Source organism: Argentina silus (assembly GCF_951799395.1).
Source record: "Argentina silus genome assembly, chromosome: 6".
Lineage (NCBI taxonomy): Eukaryota > Metazoa > Chordata > Actinopteri > Argentiniformes > Argentinidae > Argentina > Argentina silus.
Genome location: NC_139660.1, coordinates 811,345 through 836,761, shown reverse-complemented (window position 1 = coordinate 836,761; position 25,417 = coordinate 811,345). Strand labels below are relative to the sequence as shown.

General features: G+C 47.4%; 3 protein-coding genes across 4 annotated transcripts in view; 2 read left to right on the top strand and 1 right to left on the bottom strand.

The window, feature by feature from the left end:
• Positions 1-8,224, bottom strand: part of tspan15 (tetraspanin 15) — a 20,239-nt gene extending 12,015 nt beyond the window's left edge. Inside the window, exons 1-3 of one of the 2 annotated variants that reach the window (XM_083672201.1) lie at positions 8,091-8,224; positions 2,746-2,931; positions 955-1,029 (exon numbers count right to left, since the gene is read on the bottom strand). In XM_083672201.1, coding sequence (XP_083528327.1) covers positions 955-1,029; positions 2,746-2,931; positions 8,091-8,174 — 345 coding nt within the window. In that variant the 5' untranslated portion in view covers positions 8,175-8,224. The remainder of the gene's footprint in view (positions 1-954; positions 1,030-2,745; positions 2,932-8,090) is intronic. The other variant, XM_083672202.1, reaches the window with a different exon arrangement.
• Positions 8,225-10,755: 2,531 nt separating this feature from the next.
• On the top strand, positions 10,756-14,204 carry tacr2 (tachykinin receptor 2; the record flags this gene model as incomplete). Its single annotated transcript, XM_083671505.1, has 5 exons — positions 10,756-11,150; positions 12,434-12,628; positions 13,212-13,362; positions 13,508-13,704; positions 13,979-14,204. The coding sequence occupies 5 exons, from the start codon at positions 10,756-10,758 to the stop codon at positions 14,202-14,204; spliced, it is 1,164 nt and encodes a 387-aa protein (XP_083527631.1).
• A 3,685-nt stretch (positions 14,205-17,889) lies between these two features.
• Positions 17,890-24,970, top strand: LOC310805704 (eosinophil peroxidase-like; the record flags this gene model as incomplete). Its single annotated transcript, XM_083671504.1, has 14 exons — positions 17,890-17,959; positions 18,784-18,871; positions 19,085-19,260; positions 19,421-19,553; positions 19,903-20,032; positions 20,271-20,477; positions 20,687-21,050; positions 21,288-21,448; positions 22,115-22,373; positions 22,469-22,639; positions 23,280-23,517; positions 23,739-23,953; positions 24,706-24,728; positions 24,854-24,970. The coding sequence occupies 14 exons, from the start codon at positions 17,890-17,892 to the stop codon at positions 24,968-24,970; spliced, it is 2,352 nt and encodes a 783-aa protein (XP_083527630.1).
• Between the last annotated feature and the right edge of the window lie 447 nt (positions 24,971-25,417).

Below are 25,417 nucleotides of genomic sequence, written 5' to 3'. Positions count from 1 at the left end.
TGAATGAAGCCACCGCCGGACGCAGGCGAGGAGAGGGGCGGAGCGGCGCGGAGCGGAGCGGCGCGGCGCGGCGAGGAGAGGGGCGGAGCGGCGCGGAGCGGTGAGGGGCGGAGCGGGGCGGAGCGGCGCGGCGCGGCGCGGCGTGGTGAGGGGCGGAGCGGCGCGGCGCGGTGAGAGACATCCAGCTCACCCTGTTAGTGGAGCCACGATCACCTAGCAACTCAATTAGACCCTCAGACAGGTGGCATCATCTATGAAGACCCTCAGACAGGTGGCATCATCTATGAAGACCCTCAGACAGGTGGCATTATCGTTTCATTATCTTCTTCTTACATGTTATTGTTGATTGTGGTTGATTTCGTTACATTATCTACCCTGTATCCCAATGATAAATACACTTTGAACTTGAACTTGATATCTATGTATGATATCTCAGTGTGATATCTATGTATGATATCTCAGTGTGATATCTCAGTGTGATATCTATGTATGATATCTATGTATGATATCTATGTATGATATCTCAGTGTGATATCTATGTATAATATCTATGTATGATATCTCAGTGTGATATCTCAGTGTGATATCTATGTATGATATCTATGTATGATATCTATGTATGATATCTCAGTGTGATATCTATGTATAATATCTATGTATGATATCTCAGTGTGATATCTATGTATAATATCTATGTATAATATCTATGTAGGTTATCTCAGTGTGATATCTATGTATAATATCTATGTGTGATATCTATGTGTGATATCTCAGTGTGATATCTATGTATAATATCTATGTGTGATATCTCAGTGTGATATCTCAGTGTGATATCTATGTATAATATCTATGTGTGATATCTCAGTGTGATATCTCAGTGTGATATCTATGTATAATATCTATGTGTGATATCTCAGTGTGATATCTCAGGAGTATAGAGCATTATATGAGTACCTGATGTCGGAACACCAGTGCCAGTATTCCTCCCAGCAGCTCCAGGATCAGACACACAGCCAGGGTGTAGAGGAACTGTCAACCAATCACAGCACAGGGTTCACCAGGGTTAGCCAATCACATTCACAGGATTAACTGATCACATTCTGGGGATCAACTTCATAGGAGCACATCTCTGTGCTGTAACACACCTGTCTGGGTCGTACTCTCAGCGCTGATCGAGGATCAGTTTAGCCTTTTAGATCAGAATGAACATGATTATATTGTCCTGATCCTAGATCAGTACTCCTACTCTGAGACGCTTTATGGACACAGACCTACATCAGACCAGCAGGGTTGATAACAGACCAGACCAGCAGGGTTGATAACAGACCAGACCAGCAGGGTTGATAACAGACCAGACCAGCAGGGTTGATAACAGACCAGACCAGCAGGGTTGATAACAGACCAGACCAGCAGGGTTGATAACAGACCAGACCAGCAGGGTTGATAACAGACCAGACCAGCAGGGTTGATAACAGACCAGACCAGCAGGGTTGATAACAACAGGATAAAGACCTTCTATTCTTCTACATCAGGATAAAGGCTCCATGTCCTCAAGATGTTTACAATCATACTGGTCTCAGTGGGTTTAGAATCATACTGGTCTCAGTGGGTTTAGAACCATACTGGTCTCAGTGGATTTAGAATCATACTGGTCTCAGTGGGTTTAGAATCATACTGGTCTCAGTGGGTTTAGAACCATACTGGTCTCAGTGGGTTTAGAATCATACTGGTCTCAGTGGGTTTAGAATCATACTGGTCTCAGTGGGTTTAGAACCATACTGGTCTCAGTGGGTTTAGAATCATACTGGTCTCAGTGGGTTTAGAACCATACTGGTCTCAGTGGGTTTAGAACCATACTGGTCTCAGTGGGTTTAGAATCATACTGGTCTCAGTGGGTTTAGAATCATACTGGTCTCAGTGGGTTTAGAACCATACTGGTCTCAGTGGGTTTAGAATCATACTGGTCTCAGTGGGTTTAGAATCATACTGGTCTCAGTGGGTTTAGAATCATACTGGTCTCAGTGGGTTTAGAATCATACAGGTGTGAGTGGGTTTAGAACCATACTGGTCTCAGTGGGTTTAGAATCATACTGGTCTCAGTGGGTTTAGAATCATACTGGTCTCAGTGGGTTTAGAATCATACTGGTCTCAGTGGGTTTAGAATCATACAGGTGTGAGTGGGTTTAGAATCATACAGGTGTGAGTGGGTTTTGTGGGCCGTTTTTTCAGAATGATGAATAGAAGATGTAAAACCGGTAAAGGAGAACAGAACAGGTGGCAGTGAGGCGTTAACAGAGGATGTGAGCGTCTAAGAACTGATTAATATTCATTAGTGATTAATTCCTGAGGGCAGGGTGACGGGTCGAGGACGGATGGAGGCTGCTGGGGCTGTACGTCTTCCCAGTGTTGACGTCCCAGACTAAAGCAGTAGATCACTGATCAGGGTGTAAAGAAGCAGTGGACCATCATTAGAGGCACAGAGGTAAATTAGGTCGACCTTACAGATAAATCACGCTACAGCTCCCTCGCCAAGGCAACCACACTACAGTCAAGCTCCATCACCAAGGCAACCACACTACAGTCAAGCTCCATCACCAAGGCAACCACACTACAGCCCTACCTGCGCCCAGTTAGGGTAGTGTGGTCCTGTTAGGGTTAGGGTAGTGTGGTCCTGTTAGGGTTAGCGTAGTGTGGTCCTGTTAGGGTTAGGGTAGTGTGGTCCTGTTAGGGTCATGGTGGACTCACCACTTTGAGCAGGGCCAGGTTGTCTCTGAGCGAGGCCAGCACGCCGATGAAGGACACCACGAACATGATGATGCCCAGGAGGATGAGGATGACGGCCGGGGCCACGAACACGCCCTGCAGGGTCCGATACCGCTGACGCTCCACCTCCGCATAGATGCCGATGGCCAGGATGAACCCTCCAATCAGCTGTAGAGGACACACACACACACACACACACACACACACACGCACACACACACACACACGTATTGTTATCTGTAAACCCCAGGTAGGCGCACACACGTCATTCAGAGTAAACACCTTCCTGGGGCAGACAGAACACTTGTTCTTCATTGTTCTCGCTGAAATGCCTGAAAACAAATCCTATTGGTTGTTGCCGTGGGAACGACTGCCCAAAGCCTGTGCGAGGAGGCGTGAGTGTTCCTGAGCAAAAACATGCCCTGCAGAAGTAACGGGACAGTGAAGCATTTTGTTCTTCTTTCGGCTCTACACTCTAAAAGTTTGGATTTGAAATCAAACAATTATTATGAGGTTAAAGTAGAGAGTCTCAGCTTGTATTTGATGGTATTTTTTTTACACATAGGTTTCACCATTCAGAAATTACACACATTTTTATGCACAGTCTTCCTATTTCAGAGTACCCAAAAGTAATGGGACAGATTTATCAAATGTCCAAAATAAGCACTCATGTTTAGTATTTGGTCAACAATCCTTTGCATGTAATAACTGCCTGAAGTCTGCGACCCACCGGGCGCTGGGGGTCTTCTCTGGTGATGCTCTGCCAGGCCTGGACTGCAGCCATCTTCAGCTGTTGTTTGTTTTGAGGTATTTTTGCCTAAAATCTTATCATCAGGAAATGAATGAAATGTTCAACTGGACTTAACTCTGAAGATTGACTTGGCCAGTCAAGCCCTTTCCACTTTTTGTGTAGTTACTATGGCAGTATGTTTTGGGTCAATTTCTTACCATATGATGAAGCACCATCCAATTAATTTGGAGGCATTTGCTTGCAGACAATACGTTTCTGTACACTTAAGAATACATTCTGTTGCTGTCATCAACAGTTACAATAATCAATTAAGACAAGTTAGTAAGTTCTAGTGGCAACTATAACTTAAACAACAGCACACCCTCCAGCATGTTTCACAGATGAGGTGGTCGGCTGAATCTCTCAACTATTTCAGTTTAACTAAGGACATTCCTCAGGTGTCCTCAACAGCTTGTGGAGTCGAGTCCTGAGGCCCTCCTGATAACAGGACTCCCTGTGGACTAGCTGACCCTAACCCTAACCCTAACCCTAACCCAGCCTGGAGGCAGAGTCACAGAGAGCCATGTCAAACACCAGCCTGGAGGCAGAGTCACAGTGTACGAGCCTCAACACCAGGCAGAGTCTGAGGACTTTGACTACTAAATGTATTCATTCATACCCTGGGCAAATCAAATCACTCCAATTATCATAATTGCCGAAGACTATTTTTAAAATGATAATTTCTGGTTGCCTTGGCTTGCATGTTGAACAGGCAATCATGTCAAGTCCTAAGGATGATCAGAATGAAGGGGTAGGCATGTCTTCTCTCTTCTCCTTCATCATATCCACACGTTCCTCTGTTCCTACCTGACCTGTAGCACCCTGGCCCCTCCTGGTAACAAACCCAGTCATTAAACTCTTAAGCCGGACAGGCCCAGAATTGGGCCCAAATTATCTCCTTGTCATGTGTAGTATGTTATTCTGAACTATGATCTGAGCATATCCACACAAAACCTCAAGGGGTTACTTATCAAATGGCATCCTGCTTTTGCATCTGATCATCATATTTCTAATGTAATAAGCAGTTTAGTATGGGTCTGGTTTTCAGGCGGAAATTTGTCAAATAGTTCCCAGCAGCCCCAGTCTGCAGGAGTTCTGTTCTGATGTATTATATCACCTGACCTGCGAACCTCCAACTCACATCTGGAAGTGCATGTAGGCAGGCAGACAGACAGACAGGTAGGTAGACAGACAGGTAGGTAGACAGACATACAGGCAGACAGACAGGCAGGCAGGTAGACAGGCAGACAGGTAGGCAGTTAGACAGGCAGACAGACAGTTAGGCAGGCAGACAGTTAGGCAGGCAGACAGACAGGCAGACAGACAGGCAGGCAGGCAGAGAGACAATACTGAACAGAGACTGTTCCTTGACAAGGGCATGTCCTGTATAATACCTGATAATGCCTACAGTACACATTCCTGTCATACCAGTTCTGCCAGGTAATATGAAGACAGACAGACAGACAGGCAAACAGACAGACAGACAGACAGACAGACAGACAGACAGACAGACAGGCAAACAGACAGACAGACAGGCAGACAGACAGACAATACTGAACAGAAATTGTTCCTTGACGACGCCCTGTGGAAATCAGCCAATCAGCAGCAGAGAACATTCTTCACTAGAGAGAACAGTTGTCATGCCTGCGGTCGTGTCCTGACTCTCAAAGATCAGCCACTGTCTGTCAATCACCCCTAAGGCTGTGTGTGTGTGTGTGTGTGTGTGTGTGTGTGTGTGTGTGTTTTACTGCCTGGTTCAGCCTAACACACAACCAGAGACCTGGGTTATCACTCTGACAGCTTATGTTATTGTTTTTATTATTATCATATTGTGTCGATTGTTTGATTGTTGGAGAAGCAGCTCTGCCATCAGCGTGTCACTGCATCGTCTGCGGCTGTTCTGTGTATATGACAAAAAAAAACTTGATTTGATTTGAGGGGTTATTACTGTCTGGTTCAGCCTGTCTCAGACGCAGATCATATCAGGCCTGTATTCTCCTCTCTACCCCACTGTTCATGCATGACACCACAAGACATTGTTATCCTGAAAAGCTAAAGCCTCAACGTTACTTCAGCTTGGGGAGCTAATGCAAGGATTCAGGTCTCAGGCAAAGTTAGTCATTATACCAGCACTTAAGCTCTCTCGTCCCTGGAGGTGGAGCCAGTGGTGTGTGTTCAGTCTGAGTACTGCTGTGTGCTGTGGAGCCAGTGGTGTGTGTTCATTCTGAGTACTGCTGTGTGCTGTGGAGCCAGTGGGGGGGGGGGGTGTTCCATATCTCTGACAGACAGCCTACCACAGATAGAGGAGATAATGGACTGGGTATAATGAGGATGGGTCATGTGATCTATACTGGGGGAGGGGAGGGGAGGGGAGGGGATGGGTCATGTGATCTATGCCTATTGTTTATGTTCTCTGGGATGGCAGCGGCTCAACCTAACATGAGCAGGCCTGTTGTCTGTGATGGCAGCAGCTCAACCTAACATGAGCAGGCCTGTTGTCTGTGATGGCAGCAGCTCAACCTAACATGACCCCCCCTAACCTTACAGGGACAAATGAAGAACCCTTTTTTCTAAGAGTGTACCAAGGGAGGCTGGTGGAGGTAGAAATCAGTGAACAGCCTCGCTACTTCCACCAGCCTCCCCTGGCCTCTACTGGACAAGGTGCTGTATGTACAGAATAACTTGAGAACACTACATCCAGAATAACCTGAGAACACTACATCCAGAATAACCTGAGAACACTACATCCAGTCTGTTGCAGTCTGCGACTAACTGCAACCTGCTTGGTTTGCATCCTCAGCAAATTCCATGACTATTGAGACACTACAGAAGAATGAGTCAGACACACAGACAGAAGCTGTAACAGGACTATACATTTGTTTGACACCCTGATGAGTCAAACCTATTAAACGTAACATAACAACGTAACTAACATAACTTAGAGCAGCGTGGGATCCAGGTTATACAGTTAATATTCACTCAACACCGAGGACAACCATACCAGACCTACACTCTCTCTCTCTCTCTGGGCTGGGTAAGAGACTGCTCACCACCATCGGACAGTATTTAGATATTAACATTGAAGAGAAGAACAGAGAATATGATATGGGCCTGAAAGACACACACACACACACACACACACACACACACACACACAGTTTGAATACGGAGTCTGAATACAGTGTTGAAGTGGAAGGATGATGGTGTACCAGGAGGAGTGTGAACTGCAGACTTGTCTCCTGGATGCCACAGCGGTAAACCGTTCTCCTCCAGGTGGGAGGGCAGCGTCTGGGCTGAGAGGTCTGAGAGGTCTGAGAGGTCTGAGAGGTCTGAGAGGTCTGAGAGGTCGCTACAGAGGCACAGACCGCAACAGACATGTTACTAAACCAGCATAGACTTGAACACAATTCTTCCACTTCTTTATCAATGCTGTATTCAGACTCTGTATTCAAACTGTTTGTGTGAGTGTGTGTGTGTGTGTGCGTGTTTGTGTGTGGATATGCAAAACATCCCTTTAATAACAACAATAAACATTTGGCAGTAAATTGGAGTTTAAATCAGCCATTACTCTGAGAGATCCGCTCTGCTGAACTGATGAGGAAGAGGACTGTGAATGATTTGTGTTGTTGCTTATTTAGCTCATTTAAATGCCAATCTTCTCGGGGGGCATTGAGCATGTTATGCACTCTGTGTGCCAAACAATTTACTAACAAGATCTCATTCCACTATCGGCTAATCAAATACATCATCCGAGGCTCGGTAATGCAGAATAATAATTTTTCCTGCCTTGAAAACAAAAACATGTCACGAAGTTGATATCCCACTGTGCTGCCACATGCACCAACACTGGCCTATAATATTAATAATAATACAAACACACCGAAAATCAATCATGTCAACGTTTCACTATCCTACTATCGGAAGCCATTGGTGACATTCACATAGCCTGATAAAGAAAAAGTGCCTGTTTTTGCAGAGTCAGATCATTCCATTGAAACGGCAGCAGTAGTCATGTGACCTGTCACCTTCAGAGGGTGTGGTGATGACGTTGCTGATCAAAGATCACCGTCCAGTAGGAGCGGTCACCGGTCACCTGTCACCTGTCACCTTCAGAGGGTGTGGTGATGACGTTGATAGGAGTCCAGTAGGAGCGTCACCTGTCACCTGTCACCTGGCAACACGACTTTCTCAAACTCCTCACAAAGTCACTAGCGGGCAATGCAATCTACGGTCCCTTGTGTGTTTCACAAACACCACAGGAATTGAGATATGTAGAGGGAGGGAGGGAGGGAGGGAGAGAGAGGGGGGGAGAGAGAGAGAGAGAGAGAGAGAGAGAGAGAGAGAGAGAGAGAGAGAGAGAGAGAGAGAGAGAGAGAGAGAGAGAGAGAGAGAGAGAGAGAGACATCGTCTATACGCCCTCCCACACAGAACTCCCAATCCTCGCATCGAGAGCGAGCGACTGTGTGTTGTTGGCTGGAGCTGCGGACGATCTGTCCAAATAAATGACGCATTTACGGTATAACGTGAGGCTACTCACCCAGAATATAGTGGCGTATACAATAAGGGTGAATTTCAAGAACACGTAGGAAAACCTCTCGCAATATCTGACATCTTTGGACATGTTTGAATCGCTGCTCGTCGCTCGCCGCGCCGCGCGCTGTCCCTCCCGACTTCCTGGTTGTCGCCACACCTGGCGCGCGCCTGCCTCTGTCTGCCTCGCGCTGTCTGACCTGACTGACAGCTGCTGCTGAGAAGGGCGCGCGCTCACAGCAGGTGCTACATTAAGGACCGATGTTGAATTTCCGAATTGGTTCAAATGTGGTTGGGTTAAGGGCTAAGGTTAAGGGTTTAGGTTAGGGTTAAGGCTTAAGGCTAGGATTAAGTGTTAAGGTCAAGGTTACGGGTTAGGGTTAAGGGTTTAGGTTAGGGTTAGGGTTACAGGTTTAGGTTAGGGTTAAGGTCAAGTTTAAGGTTAGGGTCTGTTAGATTTTTTTGACCTAGTCGGGCTGACAATGGGACGCTGGTTCGGAAGGTCCCTTTAGCCTCCTACAACGTCAGGACGCCCGGGAGTGGAGCTGGTCTATGGTGGCCTGAGTGGAGCTGGTCTGTGGTGGCCTGAGTGGAGCTGGTCTATGGTGGCCGCTGCTCTTTTCCTTTATAGCCACAGGTCCATTACATTAGGGTTGGGGTTAAGGGTTAAGGGTTAAGGGTTGGGGTTAAGTCCACAGGTCCATTACATTAGGGTTGGGGTTAGGTCCACAGGTCCATTACATTAGGGTTAGGGTTAAGGGTTAAGGGTTGGGGTTAGGTCCACAGGTCCATTACATTTGGGTTAGGGTTAGGGTTAAGGGTTAGGTCCACAGGTCCATTACATTTGGGTTAGGGTTAGGGTTAAGGGTTAGGTCCACAGGTCCATTACATTTGAGTTAGGGTTAGGGTTAAGGGTTGGGGTTAGGTCCACAGGTCCATTACATTTGGGTTAGGGTTAAGGGTTGGGGTTAGGGTTAGGGTTAAGAGTTAGGGTTAGGGTTAAGGGTTGGGGTTAGGGTTAAGGGTTAGGGTTAGGTCCACAGGTCCATTACATTTGGGTTAGGGTTAAGGGTTAGGGTTAGGGTTAAGAGTTAGGGTTAGGGTTAAGGGTTGGGGTTAGGGTTAAGGGTTGGGGTTAGGGTTAGGTCCACAGGTCCATTACATTTGGGCCGGTTTTATTTCTGAGTAGTTTCCAGGTTAAGTAAGGAGGCCCACCTTTCAGTAATTGGCCGATTATTACTGTGAGTCCAATGTCTCTCTCGCGCGCTTGTGTGTGCATGCGCCTGTGTGTGCGTGTGTGTGTGTGTGTGTGTGTGTGTGTGTGTGTGTGTGTGTATGAAGGGTGGTGATGAGGTGCACATACAGTCTACAACCTGTACTACTCCCTTGCTCCGCCTCCAAGGCCGTGTCGCCAGCTACGCCTGCTGTCCGCTGTCCCACCATTACTGGACCAGATACTGCGCTTTATTTATTCAAGCCGCAGCTTTCTTATCACAAACAAATGCTGATGGATTTCTCAACATGACCTACCCAGCTGGGTCAATAATGGCTGAACGTTGGTTTTGAATTAATTTTATAAAAAAAAGATTTAAAAAAATTGTTTGTCTATTTTGTAAATTTGGCTTGCTTCGCCTTTGACCTTTCATGGAGATTTGGTTTAAAAGGCGCTTATAGTTGCCGATTCTCTGACTATAGGCTTATCATTTCTCAATTCTCTAAAACCAATAGCAATTAACTCCGACCTGTGTGCCTTTCTTCGTCGCTGTGGTTGCCGGACCCCCGCTGATAGAAGCTGATATTCATATCGCGGCACTTCAATAAGAAATCAGCTGCTATTAATTAGAGCGCGCGCACCTGTCTGTGCCTCGTGCACGCGGACATCCTTCTGATCAGCCGTGACACCACGACAAGTCAGACCCTCAGGTACAGCATCCGGGTCTATTTCTGATCATATTCTCGTCATAGCGTGCAGTACTGTACTGTCTCTGCTCCCAACACCGTGTTTTACGCACGCGCCTTTGGCGAGGCTCCCGCGGTTCCGTGAAGTCGGAGCACGAATTGAGTCAGTGGCCAGGGGCACCGTTAAGGCACGCGGTAACACAGGTAGCAGGAGAGGTGAATGTTGAGGGTTTAGAAGATAGAATGTTGAGGGTTTAGAAGATAGAATGTTGAGGGTTTAGAAGATAGAATGTTGAGGGTTTAGAAGATACAATGTTGAGGGTTTAGAAGATACAATGTTGAGGGTTTAGATGATAGAATGTTGAGGGTTTAGAAGATAGAATGTTATGGGTTTAAATTATAGAATGTTAAGGGTTTAGAAGATAAAATGTTATGGGTTTAAATTATAGAATGTTAAGGGTTTAGAAGATAAAATGTTATGGGTTTAAATTATAGAATGTTAAGGGTTTAGAAGATAAAATGTTATGGGTTTAAATTATAGAATGTTAAGGGTTAGAGGACAGAATGTTGAGGGTAAATGGGATCGAATATTAAGGGTTTGAAGGATAGAATTGATCTCCGTGGTTGAGGTTCTTATGACTTCACCAAAACCTGAGGACCGATCAACGAGAACGCAATGTGACTGAGACGTCATCTGAAATGATCTCCAGTTGTTCAATCATGTTTTTACTGTTGGTGTGATTTTTTCCTGCGCGTGTGAGATACCGGCAGACATGGATACAACATCGGGACCGCTTCTCTCAACTACGGTTTATTTCGAAGACGACGGAAACGAGACGACCGTTAATCTGTTCCAACAACCGGACTGGCAGGTGGCTCTGTGGGCGCTCGCGTACTCCCTGATAGTGCTCGTTTCTGTCACGGGGAATGTCACCGTGATCTGGATCATTCTCGCGCACAAGAGGATGAGGACCGTGACCAACTATTTCATTGTGAATCTGGCATTCTCGGACGTTTCTATGGCTACCTTCAATACAGTCTTTAATTTTGTCTATGCCATACACAACGACTGGTATTTTGGTTTGGGATACTGCAAGTTCCAGAACTTCTACCCAATTACAGCCATGTTTTCAAGCATTTATTCCATGGCAGCTATTGCCGTCGACAGGTAAACACATTTAACCAGTTTTCCGACTTTATTGCATTTTATAACACGTTTTGCATACACCTATTGATTCGAACTTCAGAATATCTACTCAGAACATAATTGTATTTCTAGTTCTCCTTTACTCTATGCTATTTTGAGTAGCCTACGAAAGACCGCCACGGGTTAAATAGATTTTAAATTCTACATTATTTAATGGTTAAAATTAGCGACATTATTTCTCGGCTCTTGCACATTTTCAGTGTATCACTTCGTCAGGCTTTATGTCCGTCTTGTGGGCGCGTTGTGTGTGGTGTTGAGTGCGCGCGGTAACATATTCCATTTCTTTTCAGTGAACACATGATGATTATTGTGCGTTACCTGTCTCTCATTTTATATTTGTCTACAAAATATTTTCTCATTTCATCTGTAAGTGTAACAAAGTTGCCATGTCGCATTCTTTCACTGTGCGCGTTTGTGTGTGTGTGTGTGTGTGTGTGTGTGTGTGTGTGTGTGAGAGAGAGAGAGTTAAGGTTTTGTCTTGTGGCTGTATGGACTTAATTCACATTGCCAACAAGACAAGTGTCCTTTTCAAAAGTCCTAATAATGATATTCAGCCTTTTAGCTTTTTCTCCCCATGTAATAATAATAATACTAATAATAATATAATAATACTAATAATAATGTATACACACACCCCAGTAGGCTGTAATAATACTAATACTAATAATAATGTATACACACACGCCAGTAGGCTGCTTCCTATCAATTCAAAGTATTTTCCTGAATGGTAAAATCTCTGTAGTCATGAACACTTGCTGCCATGTAAAAGCTCTCATGATGAGCAGTTCTGTGAGCCGTTTGTTTCAGTTCCATCAGCTCCAGAAGGGAACTGATTAGACGGTGACAGGCGTCAGCAACTCCACTCTGTGTGGAATGAAAAGCTTTGGAATTTGGTTTCAAAACACTTCCTGAATTGATAGAATTGAAAAATTAATTTACCCCAACCCTGCGTTCAATACGGTCATCATAAGAGTGACAGGCTGGATGTCACCAGGAGTTTAAACAGCACAGACAGACAGACAGACAGACAGATAGACAAAGAGACACACAGACAGACTTTGACCAGGCAGACAGTCAGGCAGACAGACAGACAGACAGACAGACAGACAGACAAATGACAGACAGACAGACAGACAGGCAGGCAGGCAGGCAGACAGACAGACAGGCAGGCAGGCAGGCAGGCAGGCAGGCAGGCAGGCAGGCAGACAGACAGGTCTTGAAGTCTCCTTGGTTCTCTCCCTCAGGTACATGGCTATCATCCACCCTCTGAAGCCCCGCCTCTCCTCCACCTCCACCAAGGTTGTGATTGGTCTGATCTGGGGCGTGGCGTTCTCATTGGCTTTCCCACAGTGCTTCTACTCCGTGACCAGATTCTACCACCCCCGCACGGTCTGCATGGTGGACTGGCCCGACGACTATGGCGGCAAACACCACCTCACGTATGAAACACACACACACACACACACACACACACACACACACACACACACACACACACACACACACACACATACACACCCCCATACACTACCCCCTGGCCCCTAATCACTACCCCCTGGCCCCTAATCACTACCCCCTAGCCCCTAATCACCCCCTGGCCCCTGGACACTACCCCCTGGCCCCTGGACAGCCTCTGGCCCCTAATCACCCCCTGGCCCCTGGCCCCTAATCACCCCCTGTTTCCCTGGACACTACCCCCTGGCCCCTAATCACTACCCCCTGGTCCCTAATCACCCCCTGGCCCCTAATCACTACCCCCTGGCTCCTGGACACTACCCCCTGGCCCCTATTCACTACCCCCTGGCCTCTAATCACTACCCCCTGGCCCCTAATCACTACCCCCTGGCCTCTAATCACTACCCCCTGGCCCCTAATCACTACCCCCTGGCCTCTAATCACTACCCCCTGGCCCCTAATCACTACCCCCTACCCCCTAATCACCCCCTGGCCCATAATCACCACCCCCTGGCCCCTCAAGTAGCAGGTGACTGATCTAAACCTCTCCTCTCTCCTCTCTCTCAGGTACCAGGTAGCAGTGATAATCCTGATTTACCTGCTCCCCCTGCTGGTGATGCTGGTGACCTACAGCCTGATCGGACAGACTCTGTGGGGCAGTGAGATCCCTGGAGAAGCCTCAGACCACTACCAGAACCAGATACAGGCCAAACGCAAGGTCAGACACACACACACACACACACACACACACACACACACACACACACACACACACACACACACAGATGATGATGATGATGATGATGGTGGTGGTGATGATGGTGATGATGAAGAAGGTGTGTGGTGTGGTGTGTTTACTTCAGGTGGTGAAGATGATGATGGTGGTGGTGTTGACCTTTGCCCTCTGCTGGCTGCCCTATCACATCTACTTCATCCTGGGCAGCTTCAACAAGGACATCTACAAGCAGCAGTACATCCAGCAGGTCTACCTGGCCATCTTCTGGCTGGCTATGAGCTCCACCATGTACAACCCAATCATCTACTGCTGCCTCAACAACAGGTGGGGGAACACACACACACACACACACACACACACACACACACACAGACACGCACACACACACACACGCACGCACGCACACACACAGACACACACAGACACACACACACACACAGGACACACACACACACACAGTCACACACACAGACACACACACACGCACACGCACACACATGCACACACACACACACACACACACACACACACACCCACCACACTCACACACACACACACACACACACACACACACAGTCCATGTGTTTTGTCTCTCCAGGTTCCGTTCAGGGTTCCGTCATGCGTTCAGCTGGTGTCCGTTCATCAAGGTGTCAGAGGAGGACAAGATGGAGCTGCAGCACACCAGGACCTTCAGGATGACACGTAGTTACCGTAGCGACACCCCCACTGCCCTGGCACAACGATACTGTACCGACGCTGCCAACGCCCGGGGCCGCCATCACTCCACCACGGAGGACAGCCAGGCCAAACTAGTCAAAGCCTGAACACAGACAACAGCCAGGCCAAACTAGTCCAAGCCTGAACACAGACAACAGCCAGGCCAAACTAGTCAAAGCCTGAACACAGACAACAGCCAGGCCGAACTAGTCCAAGCCTGAACACAGACAACAGCCAGGCCGAACTAGTCCAAGCCTGAACACAGACAACAGCCAGGCCGAACTAGTCAAAGCCTGAACACAGACAACAGCCAGGCCGAACTAGTCCAAGCCTGAACACAGACAACAGCCAGGCCGAACTAGTCCAAGCCTGAACACAGACAACAGCCAGGCCAAACTAGTCCAAGCCTGAACACAGACAACAACCAGGCCGAACTAATCCAAGCCTGAACACAGACAACAGCCAGGCCAAACTAGTCAAAGCCTGAACACAGACAACAGCCAGGCCAAACTAGTCCAAGCCTGAACACAGGCAACAGCCAGGCCAAACTAGTCCAAGCCTGAACACAGACAACAGCCAGGCCAAACTGGTCCAAGCCTGAACACAGACACTGTTGGTGGGACTATGCGAACCATGCCTGAGACCCTGAAGACTTGTGTCAGTTAGGTGATGCCGAGGCTTTAGCTCTGGGGGCTAAAACAGATGACCCGGGTTTCAAATCCGGTCATTCAAACATGGAGAGATCAAGTTGTCATGAAACCAAGGATCATGATCATGTACATGTACATGTGTGAACCCTGGGAAATGGAGTTCCAGGAATTACAGTCCTATGGCATCAGCACCAAGCCTTACTTGTTGCCTTGTTGTCATAGCAGCAGTGATATGATGGTATGTTGTTGTGTATATTGTGTTGTTAAGCAGTATAATGTTGTTGTAAACCACACCGTGAGAGATGCAAGTGGACCCAGATGTAAATATTCACTGACTGATATCTAGACTCTGAACTGTAAAGAAATGTCTGAACTCTGGATAGAATTCCAGTGATGGTCTCTTATTTTGAAAAGCTATTATCCCAGTGTGTGTTCTAATTGGCTGAAATGACTCTATGGTAACCATAGTCAGTGCCCTGTGGAGTTTGTAGACAAAAAATAAATAAATAAATAAATATTTGTCAAGGTGGAGAACAAACTCAGTTCAGTCTATCACTGCCAGAATAGGAACGAGAAGCTGCCTGAGTCTCACGTGTGGTCAGCCAATCACTCGCTCCTCTGATTCTGACACGATTACATCCACACACCCCTTTTAACAGTCTTTTTAATATCCCTCCATCTTCCTCTTTTAAAGCCCCCCAAAAAAATACATATGCTATAATTTCAAGGGGCCAGGAGGTTTTGGTGGCCAGGTCACATGGTCAGGAAAAACTCCAGGCCCCAGTTTATGCCTGGAACCATTGAAGTTGGAAACAGAGACTCAGCAAGCCCAGAGGTATCCATGGTTACCGTGGTCAGATTGAACGATAGTCCCGTATAACAGCAACCTGACAGAGCAGAGCAGGTCCCCTCCTGACCCCCGCCCCCCCCTCCTGCCCTCCTCTCTCCTCCTGCCCTCCTCTCTCCTCCCTCCATAGAGGACTTACCTGAACCCCCCCCTCCTTCTCCCCCATCACTCCCCCAGGTCCCCTCCTGCCCTCCTCTCTCCTCCCTCCATTGTGGAGTTATCTGAGCCCACCATCACTACCCCAGGTCCTCTCCTGACCTCCCCTTCTTCTCCAGGATAGGAGAAGTGGACAGGACCTGACCTTTACTCTGACCTGTAGACCCCACGGTCGTCATAGCACCAGCACAAACAGTAGGCTTTTCACTAATGTATTAGGAGTATAACAGCTGTTTGGTCATCCTGAGATAGTAGTGTTCTCTGCTCCCCTCTAGTGGATGGAAGAGAGAGCAACAACACTACTGGATTTCAGTCACTGCTCTGCTTGTACACAAGACAGACCAGTGGACCACTCTGACTCTGAAGGTGAAGTACATTGTAAGTACAGCTTCCCACCCCACAATCATTCATCTCTATAAACAGTTGGTTCTTCTATCCACTTCACTGCTGTGCTGCATCACTCCTGGTCCGGAGAATCCTGGTAACTATCTGCACACATGGACTCTGATGATGGACGGTTATGTCCACTGTGTGTTGGTACAAGGCTCTAATCATTCATCAATATGCATTGTACAATATTTACATGTCACCCTCAATAAGGCAACAGAAAAGCTTTACAGTTTCAACATGACACATGATTATAGACATCAATAGGTGGAATTACAGTAAAGAATCATCTTCAATCTTCAAATGCGTTCAATCTGAGGAAAATAACAGAAAAAGGGAAGTGAGAGATAATAGGACGCTCACATACAGACTGTTGACATTAGAGATCAAAAAGACATTCAACATGTTGAAACATAATAACAAAGGACAAAACAGCAACAACAAGACATGAACAGCATACAAATACAGGGTATAAAACAACAAGACAGGCTATAAAACAGTAGGAGGCAAGCAGCAATAGGACATGTACAGCATAAAAACAGGGAATAGTGAGTGGCAGTTTTCAGTAGGTGAGAAGTGTCAGTTGTAGGCCATGGTCAACAGGTGTGTCTGTATGTCCCTCTCACATTATATATTTCCTCTTGTATCTAATTGAATGATTTCATGCGTTAATTTTCCCACAGACATATGACACTTAAGTAGCTGACACAAAAGGAGCAATGCAGCAGGACAGGAAAGAGAAAATAAACCTTTTTCTCTGTCAAGTTGGAAATGGCAATCATGTAATAAACACAAGTATACTGCGCAAACGAAAAGGGACACGGGTGAGGCCAATTCTGAAATCAGAGACAAAGGTGGGCGTGAGGCCTTGATTTTTCTTCAAATTAGCACCCACAGAGAGAACAACGCAGTACAACGTAAGATCTGAATACGACTCCTGAAAGACGAAGTACTCTTGATTCAGTTTTCTTTTTATCCAGTCTTGTCTAGTAAGCAAAACGTGTTTTATTCAAATGTATAGAATTTAGCTGCCATTCCTATTCGTTTATCAATTAATGTTATAAATATTATGCATTGGAAAAGGCAGTGCTCTGAGCAAAGTGCTGTGTAGATGCAGTATTTACAGGAATTTCAATTCGATCACGTAAATGTATTTCTTGTTCCTGTTCAATTCTTTCTTCAGTCTGCTCTCTGTGACTCCGGATCCTAATATCCTGCCGCGAGCTGCAGAGGCTGTCCCGGTATGACCCGTCAGAACAGAAACACTGGCTGGACCGACGCGGCCCGCGCCTCTCAAATAGATACGCAGCGTCCGTTAACCGGCTCGACAGCCCCGACCGACACGTGCAGAGCCTTGACGGATTTATAGTAGGAGTTATCTGTTTCACCCCGGGCAAATCAGGAGACCCTGATTCCGAACTTAACAGCTAAGACCAAAGACACATGAAACGCCACTGAAAGAATTACTTCTAGAACTTAATACCCGATGCAATGATAAAATACAGGGTCGAGCGTTCACAACAGAATTTTACTTGCCACTTTCCCTACACACCTGTGCAAATTATCACTCAGCCAACGTGCGCTGTGTGTTGTACTCAACCACTGCAATCATTAGCTGCCAAAACCACGTGTATAATTAATCCAGTGCAATCCAATGGAGGTGAAAACATTGCACATCGACGTGAGACGGTGACCCCACTGGTGTGCACTTGCCAGCTATAGTAGTGTGTATTATCTTTCTGTTTTTCAGAGATGAACCTATTTCTCTCGCTCGTCCTGGCCGCGGGGCTGCACCTGACCCTCAGCCTGCCAGCCTCTACAGGTGAGTGAGACCTGCCCCGTGAAGACAAGCGCATTCTGTCCTGGTTAAACACTGCCTGGTAAAATGTTGCATTGGCTTTTCGCCAGTGAACTTGGCTACTTCGAGTGGTTCAAGGGGCAGTCGTATTGACTGTATATACAGGGCTTGGCGTTAACCGTTTTAGTCCTTCGGACAATTGGGACTGATTTTTTTTTTATTTATTTTTTTTATTTTTTTTTATTTACTTGTCCGAAAACTGAAGTCACATTTTCAGAATGGTCTGAACACCAGGCTCCAAAACGATTATTGAGCGTTGTGGAAACTCTCAAAATTTAGGGCTGATATTATATTGCTTCGGTCACAATTTGTCGACAACCTTAATCTGTTTAAGGAAATAACGGACATGTTCAGCCCTGTTATGAATGCCCCACGACTTCAGTTCAACTCAAGTATAAGCTTGTTTTACGCCACTGTTTGTCAACAATGCAGTTGCAAACAAACACGGTATAGTTTTTACCATGTTTTGAAGCTGTCATTTTCTTCTCATGAGTGGTCAGTTCTTGCATCCAAAGCTCTGTCCATGAATTTCAGTGGTTACATTTTTCCCTCAGCTCTAAGTTTAAAAAAAAAAAAAAAAAGCATTTTCTCCTGCTTTTCTTTTAGACACATGACTGAGTTAACTTGTCTGTGGTTTGAGTGGCAGGCTCCAAATCCATTTTGCCTTCTCCAAGACAAGTTTATCCAGCTCACTCAGGATGAATATCATAATCTTTTTCCACATCTAGGGCACTTGGCAATAGGAGATGGATATGTTATCTTAACAATTTGCTCATGTTGGTCTGCAGGGCAAAGTTTGGGAAGTCCTTTCATTCAAAGTGCAGTGGAGGACGCAAAGAAACTTGTAGATGAAGCATACAAGTATTCCAGAGAAAAGTGGGTGAACATATACATTTTCAGAAGAGAACAAAAGCCATGACACCTTTTTGACCCTCATGTCTCCTCTTCACCATTTCACTACCATTTGTATGCTACCTGTTTCATTTCCCTAAAGAAAATGACACTTTCATACCTTGTACAACAGTGCCTCAAATGCTTTTTTGTGATTGTTCAACAGCCGTGACCTGATTGTGTTTCCTGGTGCTGCAGGAGCTTGGAGAGGGTGCGAAGGGAGGCCACCAAGCCCTCAGACGTCCTGCGGCTCATGAAACAGCCTGTCAGAGACACGCGCAGTGCCGTGCGAGCTGCGGACTACCTGGAGAACAGCCTGAGACTGATCCATGAGAGAGCCCACCGCATTCACAAACGCTCCATCAACGCAACAGGTCAGTTGCATGCATGCACACATGCAGGCGTACGTGTGCATGCACACAACACGTCAGTCACACATGCATACACTTATTCAATCTCATCTACATATTTCCCCTCTACATACTATAGACACACGCACTCCTATTGGACACATTCTCCTGTCTTGTTTCTCAGACCTGCTCACTGAAGAGGAGCTCGAGGTCATCGTCCGGGTGAGCGGCTGTGAGGCTCGAACCCGGCCTCCGTCCTGCCGCACCACGCCCAACCTCGCCAAGTTCCGCACTGCCACCAGCGTCTGCAACAACCTGTAAGGGCAACTAGAATAACGACGTCAGGCTTTATCTCCTCATCATATGCTGCATGCCGTGGTAGTCGGAGCAAAGCCGGTATGCTGATTGACATCTGCAGGTTTGGCTGCATACAATGCAGCCGTCTTGGGTCCCTTGAGCAGAGTGACTGCTGGGTGGAACGTAAGGAGGTCCAGTGCTGTTCCTGAAGGCAGGCCATGGCATGGTGTCGGCTGCAGGCGGCCTAAGTTTCTCAAGTGGAGTTGCTTAACCCACCAACTGCCAAAGAATTCACCTAGAGTGCCAAGTGTATTATGGGCCCACACAAAAAGGAACGATAATAAAATAAAAATTCATGCTTGTTTCCAGGAAGGACCCTTTTCTTGGAGCATCCAACACGCCCTTCACTCGCTGGCTGAGAGCGGAGTATGACGATGGGGTCTCTGTACCGAGGGGCTTTGACAGAACCAAGACCTTCAACAACTTCTTGCTCCCGCTGGTATAGTGAACAAAACCAGCCAGTTCACATAAACTGAGACAAGTAATGATGCTTGAAAAATACAGTTGGTTTCTTACCAGTTCAAACTACTTGTGGAACTGGAACCAGGCACAATGGGGATGAAATAGTGAGGAGAAGAGCGTTAAACATGGTTGGAATGACTGCAATCCTGTCGCCATAAGGCATGTACGTTTTGATAAATACCATGATTATACACTCCCCCCTCCTCTGTATCCAGGTCAGGGAAGTCTCTAATCGTATCCTGAAAACGACAGACGCGGATGTGGTCAGCGATCCAGAGTTCTCCCACTTCTTGACCATCTTTGGCCAGTGGATCGACCACGACCTGACCTTCACGCCCTTCTCCCCCAGCATCCGCTCCTTCAGCAGCGGTCTGGACTGTGACGAGAGCTGCGAGCGCTCCGATCCCTGCTTCCCCATCCAGGTCAGTCCCGCACCCCAACTCCTCTCCTTGCACCCCAACATCCCATCCTGTCAACCACACTTCCCTTCTGTATACACCAAGCACATTCTCAGTCCAGGGATGTTCTCCCTGGGGGTTTTCATAATGCAATCCATCACTGCACTGTTCCAAAAACCTGGGGAGAACCCTGGGGCACCCTCTAACTCCCCTCTTATTTGCCCCATAACCAGATTCCTCGCGGGGACCCCCGGCTGCCCACTGGGCCAGACAGCTGCCTTCCGGTCTTCAGGTCGGCGCCCGTCTGCGGTACCGGAACCACCGCCTTCCTGTTTGGTGGTGTGGCCGAAAAGAGGGAGCAGATCAACGCTCTGACGGCCTTCCTGGACATGGGCCAGGTCTACGGCTCTGAGGAGGGCCTGGCGAAAGACCTCCGGAACCTCGACGACGACGGGGGCCTGCTGCGCGTCAACGCCAACTTCACAGACAGCGGGCGTGAGCTGCTGCCCTTCAGCACTATGGAGGTGAACACCTGTGCCACACGCCAGGAGATCACCGGCGACACCGACGCCCCGGAGGTGCCCTGCTTCATAGCAGGTTAGCTTCAACATGGGTACTGCATGATTAGGACACCATGTGTGACTAGGTAACAACTGACAGCACACCCAATAGCAAATGTCAATGATGTTTATGGTTGTAAGTGACCAGCCTGGCTTTACCAAAAGCCAGGCTGGTCACCCCCCCATCCCCCCCCCCCCCCCCCATCTTCAGCAGTTGACCAAATGCAGTCTGAATGGGTTGATCTAAATGTGTGCCCTCGACATCTGTCCCCAGGTGATACCCGCTCGAATGAGAATGTAGCCCTTACCACTATTCACACGTTCTTTTTGCGGGAGCACAACCGCCTGGCTCGTGCTCTGCGCCGTCTGAACCCCCACTGGGACGGTGAGACTCTCTACCAGCAGGCCCGCAAGATCATGGGCGCCTACAGCCAGGTAACACACGCACACATCCTCATGCTCTCCTCCCTGCTGATTTCTCATCAGTCCCCCAGTTAATCTACATTGACTCTCATTGATCCCCTTCATCAGTATCCGGCATTCCACAGTGGGGCTTAGGTTGTGCATGCCAAGGCCAACTGCTTTTCCAGTCACTCCTGCCCTATACAGTACACTTGAAACCTCAGGCTTTTTGCCTTCTCTACCTTGCTAGCGAACTTGGTGGGTGGCAAGAATAATCAAAGTTAGCTCGCTGTAACTACACAATCGAACTGACCTGAATAGTGCTTTTACAAATGAAATTGCCATAAGCTGTTGACATTCAAACAGGCTTGTTCACTGGGCTGTTAGCACTAGCCGGCCACTAGTAAGCCTTGGTACACCCTGGCACCACTGTCAAAGCGGCTAATGATGTGGACCGTGGGCGTCTAGCAGGGCATGGGCCAAGCAGCACCACAGCCTACAGTGTGCACACATGCCTGGGTTGGCATCTGGCCCATTCCCTGCTGACATACCTTCTCCTCCTTACTTTCTGTCTGCCTACACCATGTCCAATAAAAACTGAACTGAGACTACCACACCAAAAAATAACCTTACAAAAAAGCGGCTAATGATGTACAGTACACACCCACAGCCCACTCTCACTCCCCCTCTCCAACCCAGCTGTTTGTGTTCCGTGACTATCTACCAGTCATTGTGGGTGACGAAGCAATGAAGCGCCTGCTAGGACCTTACCCTGGCTATGATGAGAATGTCAACCCCAGCATCGCCAATATGTTTGCTACGGCGGCATTCCGCTTCGCCCACCCGACCATCCAGCCCACCCTGTTCCGCCTGGATGGCTACTTCAGGGAAAACAGACAGTTTTCAAGCATCCCCCTCTTTAAGGGTTTCTCCACCCCCTGGAGAGTCGTATTTGAGGGTGAGTGCTGGGGCGTTGGGATGCCTGGTGAAGTATCTGCCAAGTGGGAAACATTTTCATCAGGTAATCCTGTTCTGTTTCCTCTCCTCTTCTAGGTGGTATTGACTCTCTGCTCAGGGGTCTGCTGCGCCGACCAGCCAAGCTGAACACTCAGGACAGCATATTGGTGGAGGCTCTGAGAGACAAACTCTATGCGTTTGTGGAGGATCTGGCGTTGGACCTGGGCTCCCTCAATATGCAGCGTGGCCGTGACCATGGCATTCCTGGTACACCGCTCTCCTGTATCCCCTAGGATGGGTCTAAGAACATCTATCATTATTATTACTACCCTAAGGAGTCACCAACCTGAACGTCGCTGGTTCAAATTGCGCTTAGGACTCTACTTAACATTTTCTTTTGTGTTAATTCTTGTTGCTTATGCTCATATTTGCTAATGCCTTCCCTGACAACTTACCCTAACCTTAATCACTCGAAGTTAATGCCTCATACTGCCTGACTATCACGCAACTTAATTCACATGGTCAACCATACGTAAACATTGGTTGTTTTCTGTGGCATGAACAATTGGAACGTTTGTATCGGAATGATCAGGTCGCCACGATGAAGCTATCTGGGGACGAACATGGCAAGCTTGTATGGAATGTTCCACAGGCGGCCATTTTAGCTAGATTGTTGAATGTTCCACAGGCGGCCATTTTAGCTAGATTGTTGAATGTGACTTTAAATGTGATGTCATAACTGGGACAAGTGTGCTAGGACAAGAGTGGCCAGTCACTAATATAGCTCAGAACAGGCGTGCAGCGCTGCAACACGGATGTGGTTTCGGTGTCTCCGGTGACGTTTACTTCACCAGCGCTTTTCAGTTCACCTCACTGAGCCGGTCTTTTCCTTCCCTCTTCACCCTAGCCTACAATGCATGGCGCAAGTTCTGTGGGCTCCCTGCACCTAGGAACCACGTTGAGCTGGCGCAGGTTCTGAACAACCCAAGCCTGGCCCACAGACTGCTGCAGCTCTACGGCACGCCGGCCAACATTGATGTGTGGCTAGGGGGCGTGGCTGAGCCCTTTGTACGGGGGGGGCGCGTGGGGCCTCTCTTCGCTTGTATCATCGCCACCCAGTTCCAGAGGATCCGTGAGGGAGACAGGTGCGCGTGTGTTTGGGGGTGCTGTGTGTCAGTGAAGGGAGGCTGGTGGAGGTAGAAATCGGAGGACTGGTTCATTGTAGTGAATGGAACGAGGAATGGTAATCCAGTGTTCCTTCCACACCTTACAATGAGCCAGTCCTCTGATGTCTGCCTTCCCTGGTGTCTATTTTGAGTGCATGTCTGTACTGTATGTGAATCTCTTTCACTTTGCTCCTCCCCAGGCTGTGGTATGAGAGCCCAGGAGTCTTCACCCCCAGACAGATGGCAGCCCTGAGCACTGCCTCCCTGAACCGGATCATCTGTGACAACACTGGCATCACCAGCGTTCCCGCTGACCCCTTCAGTGTCAAGCCTGGCAGTAGTAGGCTCATCCCCTGCTCCAGTGTCCCGCGTGTAGACCTCTCAGTCTGGAGGGACAGAGGCTGTTCAATTTCTGGTGAGTGGCCTCTGTCTCCATGGCCCGGTCTACACTTGTTGCTTATGTCTTGTTGCGTATGACTTTTGCAATGCAAATAAGATGATTGCATATAACTGTAGAGGTGTCCGTGTGTGGAGGTTGTGTTCCGTTGTTGGCCCTGCTTCAGCTGACCACCTCGCACTCTCATCTTCATTTCACCTTTATTTACACGGGACAAACGCAGTGGATTGTATTTCTAGTCCCAGTCTGGCCACAGAAGGCGCATGCAGCTGAAAACATTTGGACTGAGATTTTGTAATACCAGGTGTGGACACGGATCTGATCATACCAGGATAACAAGTCTGATTTTAGTGTAGATGAGGCCTATGAAGACACCGACACTGTGTGCATGATTACTGAAGAGTGAGGGAGTACAGGAGTGAATCAGTACTTTATTTATGTCTGTATAGACTTGAAGTGATTAACTTGCTCCCCAACTCACCTATTCAAGTGTGACTTTCTTAGTCAAATAGAATCTAGCTGGAGCTTCATGTGTGTTTGAGTTGGCTGGCTAACTTCATCCTGAAATGATTGACTTGTGTGGTTGGATCTTTCTCTACCATATTCTCAGTCTTGTATGAAGCCCTTGCATGAACTATGCCTTTGCACTTAACAAGTCTCTCTTACAAAAGAGATTTTAAATCTGAGATGACAAATAAAATGATTACATAATAATAACTTGTGTAGTATGTATGTGCTTCTAATAACACATGTGGTTTCTGATCTTACAGGTGAACGCTGCTATGATGACAAGGTCAGTATTTTTATGACTTGCCTGCCTGTGAAATTGCGTACACATTCAGTTATGAAGTCATTTTGACCAATACCATGGTAGTCAAATCAAGCTTAAATATCTGTTGTTTTTTTTCTGGGTGGAAGGGCTCTGTGCTACCCACCAGGTCCCAGCAGCAATGCCACTCAGCAGCGCTCTGCTTCCTGCCTGGCTGGGTGACTTCAGCTTCCCCCACTCCCAAAACAAAGAGGAAAGGAAAATAAAATGTGCTTAAAGGGGCAATCTGTGTCTGTCTGCATAATTTTTGGGACTTTTAAATGAATTATGTATAGCCATTTATTCTTGGTTATAACTTATAAATGCCTCATGGGCTTTGTTCAACTGTCTTACCTCATCAGAACTCAGTTTTACCACGTTTACTGCGTCGTTGGAGTGTGTTTAGTCATCTTGATCTCATGGACGCTTCACATCCATCGCTGTCTGACCTTGCATGTCTACAGCCCCGTCCCTCAGCTGTTCAAGTGGCATTGACCTGGCTTTCTTTGAATTACAGATTGCCCCTTTTTAAAAAGGGGCAATCTGGAATTGGTGCATCCACTTTTAAGTGAATTATGTAGTTGTTGATTATTAAAGAATGCCACTTCCAAATGCCTGTTAGTCCGTGCTTGTTTTATGCCATTGGTTACAAAGTGTAATTGTAAAACGAAACT